Genomic DNA, 12,314 nt, shown 5'->3' on the forward strand with positions numbered 1-12,314 from the left:
TTCAAACGCTCATAATTTCTCAATAATTTCCGCTTTTTGCATTTCGATGAACATAATAAAAAAATAATAATAAAATAAAAAATAATAAAATAAAAGTAACAAAATAAAAAAATAAAATAATAAATAATAAGAATACATAAAAATAATAAAATAAAAATAAATAAATAAATAATAATAAATAAATATGACGTAAAAAAATGATTTTTTTGAAAAAAGGAAACCGTTGAAAATACTTGAAATCGATTGAACAGGAGGAATGGATTCGATCACAGCCTCTTTGATCCTTGGGCAAAAAAATGACCGCTCAAGGTGTGTCAGAGCGAAAAAATCTAACTTTACAACCGCCTGATGTCTAAAATTGGCGAATAATGACACGTAATGTGGAAATATTTGTAAACAAACTGATCTGATTATGCCTCTGCTGGTAGGTTTCTATTTTCTTCACATCGTCACTTAGTCAGCACCAACTAATGGGGGTATGCAGGTTGATTTGTTAGGTTACATTACTCAGAAACCCTAATACTTACGTAGTTTTCCTCGAAAACTGATCCGGATACTTGTAAGCGAGTCTTTCAGGACGCTCTATCCATTCCTAGTCAAATTCGTAGTAACATGAGGTGGAATCCGATAACGCCTCTGTCTGTTCCATCTCAGGAATGACATGTTCTTCGGATCCGTAGATCCACAGCCAAAAAATGGTAACATACAGAAGCAGAAAACAGTCCTTGGTCCGATCTTCCGCTTCATTCAACTCATTGTGTTCAACGTATTCCGTCAGAGGTTTCCGGAAATGCACTTTTAAAGTCGGGGATTTTCTTACTTCTCTCGATAGCTTCGTTTCCATTACATAAGAAAGATCTCTGATGAAGTTTTCAGGACTATTTGTTCACGTTCTGTACCGTACCTTCAGGAATTTACGTGTAGTAGAGTACTGTATCTTCCGGTATCTGATGTTAGAGCGTAACACTAAGGAAGAGTTGAGAGAAGAGATGCAAAGAGGCGACGTCCTAGAAAGTTGGGACGGTATAAAGTCGTTATTAATAGATAAACACTTTCTTTATTTATGGATGGATTCATGACTGAAATCCAGTGTGCTTCTAAGAATTCCTAGCAGATATTTCTTTCTCGTTGGTTAATATCGTACTACTTTATTTCAAAGAAAGATTTCCACAATGTTTTTTTCATTCTTGTGCCACCCTAATGGTTTCATGGAACTTCCACGCCTTTTCCCAGGCGAACGCTGTTTGATATCGAAGCTCAGCGTCTTTCCACAGTTTCTGGAACTGTAGTTGTGCTCGCAAGACTCAGGCTCATCGTAGTTACGAGCACATTTACGAAATAATTCTGTACAGATCCCGAACATGCCAATCCACCACCCCTCATGCTTTGAAGGGCTAGTCTTGTTGTGTAAAATCCAGGCGAAATTCTAGTGAACTCTCTTCCATCTTGTTTTTTTTTTCGTTTTATGGCACACCTGCAGGTGTTCTTAATAAATAAATAAATAAATAAACATCCCGAACGACACCATCGAGTGACACCTAGTTCATAACACACTTTAGGCAGTGCGCGTCGGAATTTTATGTCCTTTGACTAAGGCGATAAGAATGGAAAGTTCGCGATGATCGGAGAAATCCACCAACAGGGACCAACCACTACGATATTAAGGCTAATCGCTCCTCTGGATATCCCCTGAAGAGCATTCCAAAAATTTCGAACTCCAACCCTGTGCACAGCACAAGTCAGATGCCTTTAGTACCTTGAGTTCTTGGAACAAATCCAACTCCTGGCCATGCCCCTGAGAGTGGTAGATTTGCTGCGCCGTATGCTCTCCTGGTCCACGTTACTCATCACCATGTCAAAATTCGTGAAAGAATCTAGTTTCTCTAAGAAATGCTTCAGAACTGCAAGAGGCTTTTCATGAGATATATTTATGAATTTGAGAAGTATTTTCTACATGAAAAATTTCAAAAATGAGGTTCTCTTGTATTTTAGTGAGCTAATAAAACTGATCCTCCTCCTACTTTCTTAGACCAATAAATATGATCGCTCCTCTGGATTTCCCCTGAAGAGCATTCTAAAAATTTGGGATTCCGACCCTGTGCATGGAGCACTTGTCAGCACCCATTAGTACCTTCTTGTACTGGAATTAATCCTGAAAGAATAACTTTTCCTGACGGCGCTAGGCTTGCTGCCCCGTATGCTCTCCTGTACTGAATTGTTCATCACCATGTCAAAATCCTATGAATAGCCTTTTTCTTCCATGAAATGTATTAGAATTGTAAGGAGTTGTTCTTTATGGCGTATCCAAAATAAACAAGAAATACTTTCTGCACGAAAAATCTCTGTAATGGAGTTCTTTTCTTCCTTCATCAATGTAATCAGATCGATCTCTGCTCTGGATATCTGCTGAAGAACGTTCCAAAAGCTGAGGAGACCTCATCGATTTTTGACCGCTCGCTCGTGGATGCGGAGCGTGCAGAAGAATACGATGCCATGTACCTCGAGAGGACTAAGGCCGCTTCCCAAGCCGTTTTTTCAGGACGATGAGGATGAATCGAGTGGAGTCAGTCGCTCATACTCGTAATCTACAACCTGTCCTCTATTTAGTCCCATAGAGATCCCAACATCGTCAATTTCTGGATCTGTTGCTTTTAAACTCAACCCAGTATGAGTGGATAAATAATTTGCAGTTTTCAACACTAATGTTAAAAATAAAAGTCAAGTAATAAACCACTTTCAGAAAAAGCATAAAAAGAAACATGACGGAGGGGAACAAGAGGTGATTGCTTGGAACTTTTTTTTTTATTTTCTAGAGAATCCTGAGATTTGTGGCGCTTTTTTTGCTCGGTGCTTTCCCGGATATTGTTTTTAGGAGACGAGCTCAGACTCTGATTCGACAATGTCGGATAAGGCGAAGATGCAGGTTTTGCCGATAGCGGCGAAGAAAATCGTACATTATCATGGATTATTTGCGGTGTTTTTAAGCTTCTGTAATGAGTAGTGTATTTTTTGGATATATGATGGACCTTTAAAAGTGTAAATGTAGTTCAAGGGGAAAAAAGTGAAAAAAAAACTCCAAACCATACCTAACTGTAACCACAATTTTTTGGTGTCGTTCTTGTTTTTTTTTTTTAAAAAAGGTCATTCTCATTAACAGCATCCCATTCGTCCTATTGATCAGAATAAACGGATTAATGTCTTTCTTCACTGAGAACGTAACGTGCCTGGCTGACACTAACCATTCAACTTTGATTTTTCTTCAATTTTTTTTTTCAAATTTTTAATTTTTGGACTGTAAAATTTGTACAAACGAGGACCAGAAGTGTGCTTAGGCGATGCCGGGTGCACTCACAAAACCACGTCATCAACCGCCATGGTACAGTACTCGAATTCTTGAAGAAGAAAGACCAGATCTAGCAGGGGCGAACGGTAGATTAAACTTAGCGGTACGTTCCTCTGGCAATTTCTCATTTATTCTATATTTATTGTTATTTTTTATCATCTTCTACCCTCAAATGTTGTGAAAAATCCAGGCGAAATTCTAGTGAGCTCTGTTTCATCTTGTTTTTTTTTTGTATTATGGCACACCTGTAGGTGTATTCAATAAATAAATAAATCAATAAATGGGATAAAATGGAGTAAGCCTAGTCGAAGGGATCTGAGATGTTCCCTCAGTTGACCTCGATTTGCAGTACCTGAAATTTAAATAAGTAAAAATTAACTAATTAATTTAATGTGAAAAATTCTGAGCCTTTTATTGCATTTTAGATTGGATCGGTGTGCCTTCAACGGATGTAAAATGTGGAAATGAACTCATAAAAGCATGAGCCATCACAAAACATTGTTTAAAGGGAGCATGCCACGAATTTGATGGGAGAACCCACGAGAAAAGTTAGAGATGTAGTGATAGATTACTGTATCCGTTGTGGTTCCGCTCATTTCTCCCTGCATCACTGTAAACAGACGGCTTCGGAATTTGGTTCCTTACGGCGTCCTCTATTGCAATGCGCTTCCCATGCGCCCCGTCCCCGCCTGCGATTGGTCGAAAATCCATTCTATGGGGCCCCGTTGGGGAATTTATTTGATTCGACGAATCGGAGACGGGGGCGGGACGCAAGGGTGGTGCGTTGCAATAAAGGACCTCGTAAGGAACCGCATTCCGAAGCCGTCTGTTTACAGTGATCCAGAGAGAAGTGAGCGGAACCACCCTTGTATTCATAATCTACGATCCGATATAGGTATATTCCAACGAAAATCCATACCACGCCTGATTTGTGGGATAATGCCTTTAGATACGTTTTCATATTATCATTTAACGCTTTAATAGAAGTGGATGGAACAGTTGCAGCAAAACTTCAACAACAAAAAAAGAAAAATTTAAAATTAAATTAAAATTAAAAAATTAAATAAACAAAATTTTAAAAAATGTGGGTTTACCCGGGAATTAATACTAATCGGGTAAAAAAATATTGCTTTTTCCTATTCACCAACAGAGTTCTGGAGCTGTTTTAGCGAGGAGGTTCAAAAATTCTGGGACCAAGTCTAAATAAGTAAATGAAAAGAACCCTAACCCTAAATGAATGAAGAGAAACTCGCGATTTGGTCAAATCTTTAACAAGGCGTTAATTTAAAGGGAAAATATCCCATTCTGACTTCCTTATCTTCCCTATTTTTTTCTTTGTTGTACTAAATCCTTGTACTGTATGACTTCCAGAAAGATGAAGCAGCTTTGATGGACATGTTCATCCGGAACAAGAGCGACCTCCAAACTGGTGATCTTATAATTACAGACGACAAGTAACTACTGTTCGGATGTATTCGCTCAGACAATTCCTGGCTACGTAAATTTCACTAGCATGATCGATTTCTAGGATTTCTAGGTTCTCTAGGATTTTTAGGACTTCTAGGCTTTCTAGGCTTTCTAGGCTTTCTAGTATTTCTAGGACTTCTAGGATTTCTAGGATTATTATTGCGCGTTGATCAAACCTCTTCCACAGTCTTACTGAAATAATTCTTTGTCGTCCACGAAAATAACCATCACCTCAGGAGGAAACGTAAAAAAGGAAGCGATCTCGGCGCGAGGAGTTGCCTGAGAATCAACTTTGACATGGATTAATCAGCGATAATCCTTCTGTTTACAGTTTGGACGAGGATAACAGGAGGTTTAATCGATATGAAGTACAACTCAAGTATAATGAGGGACGATACACTGCACTATATCTGATATCACGGCAAATCTGTGCGAAGTTCGTGGAAAAAGCTTTCTGCAACGTTTTAACGTCTTATCATGCACCACAGCTCTTAAAATCGTAACTCTCACAGAGTCAGAAAAATTAATTTATTTATTCATTTATTTACAAGCTCAAGGGGATGCCAAAAGACAATGGTGGAGCAAAAAAAATGTTTTTTTAATATTTAATACCAAATAGACAGTGTTACAGTAACGAAACAGTGGAAAAGAACGTTCTTTTCGCGATGAAAACAAGTATTCGACCTAACAGTGTAAATATTCTGTTAAGGATGAAAGTGAGTAAATTTTATATTTAAAAAAAAACGCATTGTTTTTTCGTGTTATGTGCAAAAATCCTATGAAACTAGAAAATACATTGTAGAAAATCCTAATTTTGAAGGGTTGATTTATCGTATGAATGAAAGCGGTGAAAAATACACATTATATTTGAAGTTCGTGGATTTAATGAATCCTAAAAAAACAGTAGAAAGTTATAATCGCTGAAGCTTTAACTGATTTCAGTTGTCTACGATCTTACTTACAAGTCCTTGAGGAAGTCGTGTAGTACCGTAACTTCTTCGAATTTGTTTTTTTTTTAAATGAAAATGACCTCCTAGTGTTGAAGTTACGAGGGATTTCTGAGATTTTTTAATTTTTTCTGATTTTTGAAGAGAAAAGAAAAGGACATGTAACATTTTTATGAATACGATAGCGATGCATCACATAACAATTGCTAATGTAGCAATCATATAAAATTGAATTTAAAGTGGAAAAATTCCGATATCGAGAGGGAAAACCATCTTATTACTCTATTTACCTGGAGAAAAAAATCGGATCTTATAGTTTTTCCTCATTCCTAGCCAGTGGATAAAAACAGAAAGAACAGGCCTAAAATTCACCTGAGTAATTTTGTCGAGTCTTACTTGAAAATCATTTTTTTCCCCAGGAGTCATCAGAAATACTTCCTCCAGACATCAATGAGATGTCTACCGTTTACCCAGTTTTATCTAAGCAGAATATGCTTTAAAAAATTCGAATTCACTTATTCAGCCGAGCTAAGATCTGAGAAATTGTGTCGCTCGCTCTTTTTAGCGTAAACGTAAGCCAACACAATAGAACAGGACCAAAGGAAACAACTTGAACAGTAAATTCTTTTTTTTTACTGTTCAAGTTGTTTCTTGTTTTTTTGTTTTGTGTTTTTTTTACTGAAATCTATTTTTAATGCAGAAATTAGTGCAATTCATAGTATGAACATGCACTCTCGATTCGGGAAATTAAATTCGATACAATTTTTTCCTACTACTACTATTATTATTATTATTATTCTATTTTATTATTTATATTATCGCGATTCATTTACATTATGTTTGTTATTTATTTACATCTATTTGTTTATATTATTTATTTTATTTAAATATATTTATATATGTCGCATGCAATCGAAATCCTCGATATTTACGATATTTTAACATCTTAGAAGAATTACTGAAATAAAAATATAATAAAACAATAACAATAAAAACAAATGAATAGAAATGAAATAAAATTTAAAAAAATAATAAGAATGTTGTGAATAGCTCTGGTAGCTGATTCTTAACATTTCTTTGAAATGTCAAACTGACATTTCATAGGGGAATTCAATACAAAGGACATTCGCACGCAACGACAAGCGTTCGTGGTGTAATGGTTAGCATGGATGCCTTCCAAGCATTCGACGGGGGTTCGATTCCCCCCGAACGCATCGTTTTTTCGTGCGCGCATGGGAGAACCACTGTCTTGCTTGAATATAGTAGGGGCAACCTCTGGCTAATTTCTAAAAAAGGTAAGATGAAAATAAAGAGAAGTCTTTTAAAAAAGGTTATATGGAAATTGCTGTGGAATATATTGTTATATGGAAATCGTAAAAGTTAAGATATTTTCTCCATAAGTTTTAGTAGAAGTAAAAAGTTTTGACCGCTTTTCCCGCTTTATTTCAACGATGGAGTTAAAAAAGTTAAGATTAATCGATTTAGACCATATATATACAAATATATCGCCATCTCTCGTTACAAAAATGAGGTGATCAAGTTTTTTTGCGAATAAAGAGGCGGACATCTTCAATTCCGGAATTATGAAATAGCCCTCAAAATGGATGAAAGTTATCGAGCAAAACGGTGATATATTCGCATATATTTGATCTAAATCGATTATTCTAAATCTGTGTTAATTTCTATGTTAATTTCATCGTCGAAATAAAGCGAAAAAAGCGGTCAAAATGTTTTACTTGTGCTAAAACTTCCGGAGAAAATATCTTAGCTTTTTCGCAATTCCATAGCAATAGGCAGTGGTTCTCCCATGCGCGCACGAAAAAAAAAGTTCGGGGGGAATCGAACCCCCGTCGAATGCTTGGAAGGCATCCATGCTAACCATTACACCACGAACGCTTGTCGTTACATGCGAACGTCCTTTGTATTGAATTCCCCTATGAAACGTCAGTTCCACATTCCAAAGAAATGTTAAGAATCAGCTACCAGACATTCACAATATTCTTATTATTTTTTAATTTTATTTCATTTCTATTCATTTGTTTTTATTGTTATTGCTTTATTTTTATTCTATATTTTACTATGTTCTTATTCAGTGATTCTTCTAAGATGTTAATCGTAAATATCGGGGTTTCGATTGTATGCGACATATATAAATATATTTGAATAAAATGAATAATATAAACAAATAAATGTAAATAAATAGTAAACATAAAAATGTAAATGAATGGTAATAATATAAAGAATAAAATAGAATAATAGTAATAATATTAGTACAAATAAAAAAAGTGTATCTAATTTGATTCCCGTATCGAAATCGAATGAGGCTTGTCCTGTAGCATCAGGAAAATTTCCCAAATGCTTGAAGAGGTGATAGTTGCTTGGTGCCAGATGTGGACTATACGGTGGGTGCTGTAGAACCACCCATCCAAACTCTCGGACCTTCCGAGGCGTCGTTAAGGATCAGTGCGGTTTGGTGTTATCTTGGAACACTACACAACACTTTCTTACTGGCCAATTCTGGAAGCTTCCGTTCGATGCGCTGCTTAAATTTGGTCAGTTGTTGATGGTGGAGATCCGAGTTGAGTATTTTGTCCGATAGGAGGACCTCACCGTGGATGATTCTCTTTCAATCCCACCAAACACACAGCAAGACTTTATTGGCCGTTAATCCGGGCCTGGCGACGGTTTGGGCCGGGTCACCGCTAATGGACCACGACCTTTTCCAGTTGTTCTCGAAATATCATCTTGAAATCGGCCTATGGTATGGCACTGTATAGTGATTTGACGTTTACGGCGTCAAATATGGCTCACTAAAGGCGAAATCCAGCAAAAACGCTCAGAACTTTTTACTTCATCCAATATTTGCATAGCGTATACGATCATCCCATTATACGTTTTTAAAGGTCCCATTAAAAACAGCTTACCACCCACGCATAAAATTTGTGCAGATTCTTTCAGATATGTTAAATTTTCATTAAAAAAATAGGACATTTCAGCGTGAGATACGAATCCTAAACGAACTAAAGAAAAGCAAATGTCCTTACTCACCTGTTGTTCTTGATAGTGGACGAGTAGCTGATCTACCGTTCATTGGTATGTTGTTGGTTTTTTTCTTCCCACTCATTCACTGACACTCTACCTTTGATTACGGAAAGATGTCAAAATTTCTCACTTATACCGTATCTTTTTTTTTCGGATACTTGTACTGAAACTCTTCGATCCCATCACCACATTTAAAGGTTTTCTCCTAAATCTTTGACCAGAATTTTCAAAAGACTTGGGGGAAAAAACCCTTGATGAGCGATGCTCCCTGGAAAAAATTTTTGAAACTCATTGAATCCAGAAGTCCAAGCTTTTACATTGACAAACTTGATAATGGACTTTTTGTTTGAAATAAGCCCTCTATTTTTTTTAGAAAAAAAGAAATAAACTTAGATTCCAACATATCAGAATCAGCATAGCATAGGATCATAAAGTTTTAGAACTAAGATTCAAGAGCCCATCCTTCATTGTTATACCGGATCGGCAATTTTTACAACTCTTCCATATTTCAGTAATGAATCTTCTGGATCGGAATCTTGAGAAGTTACGAGAGCAACTTATAACGTTTAAACCGTCAACCGCCTATTTTGTTGCTCATGAAGCTATTTCAGCAATAGCGGTAAGTTTTGCTATTTTTTAAAGCATAAATTGCATCTGCTTCTACTAGATGTCCTCCTTTTATTAAATGTTAAATTTTTGCTCTTCTCTTAGAGGCATCACCCCACGAATCTGAGGTGGGACGGATTTTAGGTGGAGTATTCGTATACAGGTTCGTAGATTATGGAGAGAAGAGTGATCCCGTCCATTTCTTACTAATTGCCGGGAGATGCGGCGTGTGCACAAGGCTGGCGCGCTCCAATCGAACTCCTTGTAGAAAGTAGCGGGGCCGAAACCTCTGAACTCGTATCTTCCAGGCCGTTTTTTACGGCAATTTAGGAAGAAATGGACGAAATCTCCTTTCTCTTTTTAATCCCTAGGATCCCGTATACGAATACTCCACCTGAAATCCGCACCACCTCAGATTCGTGGGGTGATGCCTTTAACCTCCTCATCGTTCTCCTGTCACCTTTTCTGTGCTTCTGGGTCGTCGTGGTTACAGATTATGACAGATCTAAAGCACAGACGGTTTAAAAATGAATTAATTGATTCTCCCAAACGGTCCTGGTCCCGTCCAATCGTATCTCTATGCAACAAACATTTATTAGAATATAATTAAGGTGGTTCGCATGGGAGTGCGTAGCAGCGTCATGCCCATTTTTCTCTCCAGAGATACGAAGTTTTTTCCAAATTTAGTACACTGAATAACATCACAAATGCTTCGAAAATAACAACGCTACGCTTACAAAAAGTTGACAATTTATATAATTTGTATAATATATTATTCTCTATTATTATTATATAGTATTTATATTTAATTTATAATTTTTTTTCTCTTCAGTTCCTTCACTCTCACAAATATGTCCATCGTGACATAAAACTATCAAATTTCTGTATTGGATCCGGCCCATTATCAACACGTATTTTTCTTATTGACTACGGAGATACGGTGAAACATGGAAAGAGAATAAGGTCTTTTCCTGAAATTTTGACTTAAATAATTCCCACAAATTTTTTTTAAATTTTTTTTCCAAAGATATGGGACACCAGACGTTTACACTTTACCGTTTTGGAGTCTTGATGCTCATAAACGACTTGCGGCTCGAGAAAGAGGAGATGCTGAATCGTGGTTCTATGTGCTTATTGATCTGTAGGTTTTTTTTTGAATTTTCTTTCTTTTTATTTATTATTTTCTGTAGGTCTTGTAGATTCCTTTCTTTCTGAGAGTCTTTCTGAGAGAGAAAATAACTATTAGGAATAGTGGGTCTAAATATCGAAAAGCAAATCCAATTTTTCTAAAAAATTCATAGGTGTATTTACAGATAAAGGTGAAGATATAGATAGAAGGACGGATAAATAGATAGATACATAGGTCTGATACTGTCTGAAATGTCCATTTTTCAATAAAAATCTAAAATCTTTCAGGCTGCTTCCGGGATGTCTTCCGTGGTCGAAACTACACAGCGAACCAGATATCGAGTCTGCAAAAGTGAAACTATGGGAAGGTTAGAGTTTCGTGGCTTATGGTGTCCGAGCTTTTCCGCATAGGACCTGCAAGTTACATTAGAACACTCACCCCTGAATACACACCGGTCCTCTGCGCAGCAAATTCGTTTATTTAAAGGCATCACCCCATGAATCTGAGGTGGTATGGATTTCAGGTGGAGTATTCGTATACGGGAGCTCGAGCATTCCGGCGCGCCATTTTCTACAACGAGTTCGATTGGAGCGCGCCAGCCTTGTGCACGCATCGCATCTTCCGGGTGGTTTTTTACGGCAATTAGGAAGAAATGGACAGAATCACCCCCTTTCCATAATTTACTATGCCGTATACGAATACTCCTCCTAAGAACCATACCCCATCAGATTCGTAAGGTGATGTCTTTTTACTTGAAAAGACTGGTGAGGAGACATCATCGATCTCTGACCGCTCGCACGTGGATGCGGCGCGTGCGATGACAACGACGAAATCGTTGTGGAAAAAAACGGCGTTTTCCACACCGCAACGGTTAAGAAAAGATGAGTGGAACGGCGGTGTATTCCGAAGCGTCTTCTAGCCGAAATCGTGATACAGTGCCCATTGAAATTTTTGCGACATGAAATCAGGAGGGGGAGGGGGGGAGGAATTCTAAGAACAACTTAAAATTGCTGAAAATATATGGAAAAATCAATAATTTAATCGCTATTTACGTTGTAGGAGGACGAAAAATCAGTGACAATCCGTATATTCTTTCAATTTATGATCTCATACAACAATCATCTGACAGTTTCGATCATCACCGAGCAAGAAGAATTGTTCGTGAAGCAATAGACAATTATTTAAACGGGTACAGTTTTGTGGATTTTTCATTGCACATTAAAATTGTACAATTGTAGTGCGTGGATTATTTTCAGACCCCTTATACTTGAATGGGCACCAGGCTTTCGAGTAAATTTACCTCCTATCAAAGGGAAGCGATTAGTGAAACAAGTTTCTTCAAAGAAACAACGAGACGAAGTGAAGGTTTCTGATCGATATCAAAAAGGAAAACCCACTTTAGTAGGAAAAAATACGTAACGGACCTGCTGCGCTGTATGTATTTGATCTACGCAATTCATTCACGAATAAAATCATTCAGCAATAACAATTAATTAACATCATTATTACTTCGGAGATGGTATGGAATAAAAATTTATGTAATACTCATTTGTTCATAGCATTTTTAACCACGGGCTTCCAAGCTCAAAAAAAAAGATGTTAGCCGTAATTTCAGAGACGACAGTATCACAAAAATTGTATGGCTCCTACAGTAATTTTTCTGATCGAAAAACGTAGCAATTATGCTGGACATTAAAACATTTATGTCATCGCAAGCAATTTCTCGTGAAAGAACAAATTTTCACTTGCAAAATAACATAATTTTTCGCCTCAATTTTGA

At 37.0% G+C, this 12,314-nt stretch overlaps 1 protein-coding gene across 2 annotated transcripts; it reads left to right on the forward strand.

Annotated features, from left to right (window-relative positions):
- Positions 1-470: 470 nt before the first annotated feature.
- Positions 471-11,953, forward strand: RB195_000247 (uncharacterized protein; the record flags this gene model as incomplete). Of its 2 annotated transcripts, none has more annotated exons than XM_064196484.1 (14): positions 471-476; positions 2,741-2,779; positions 2,873-2,950; positions 3,333-3,446; positions 4,715-4,797; positions 5,142-5,246; positions 5,442-5,526; positions 8,754-8,850; positions 9,312-9,418; positions 10,238-10,368; positions 10,433-10,546; positions 10,822-10,901; positions 11,594-11,723; positions 11,791-11,953. In XM_064196484.1, 14 exons carry the CDS (start codon positions 471-473, stop codon positions 11,951-11,953), a joined length of 1,332 nt encoding a protein of 443 aa, XP_064052364.1. The 2 variants fall into 2 exon arrangements, with proteins under 2 accessions (XP_064052364.1, XP_064052365.1); XM_064196483.1 differs by lacking the exon at positions 471-476 and adding an exon at positions 2,465-2,563.
- Positions 11,954-12,314: the final 361 nt, after the last annotated feature.

The sequence above is a fragment of the Necator americanus genome, chromosome IV (assembly GCF_031761385.1).
Source record: "Necator americanus strain Aroian chromosome IV, whole genome shotgun sequence".
NCBI lineage: Eukaryota > Metazoa > Nematoda > Chromadorea > Rhabditida > Ancylostomatidae > Necator > Necator americanus.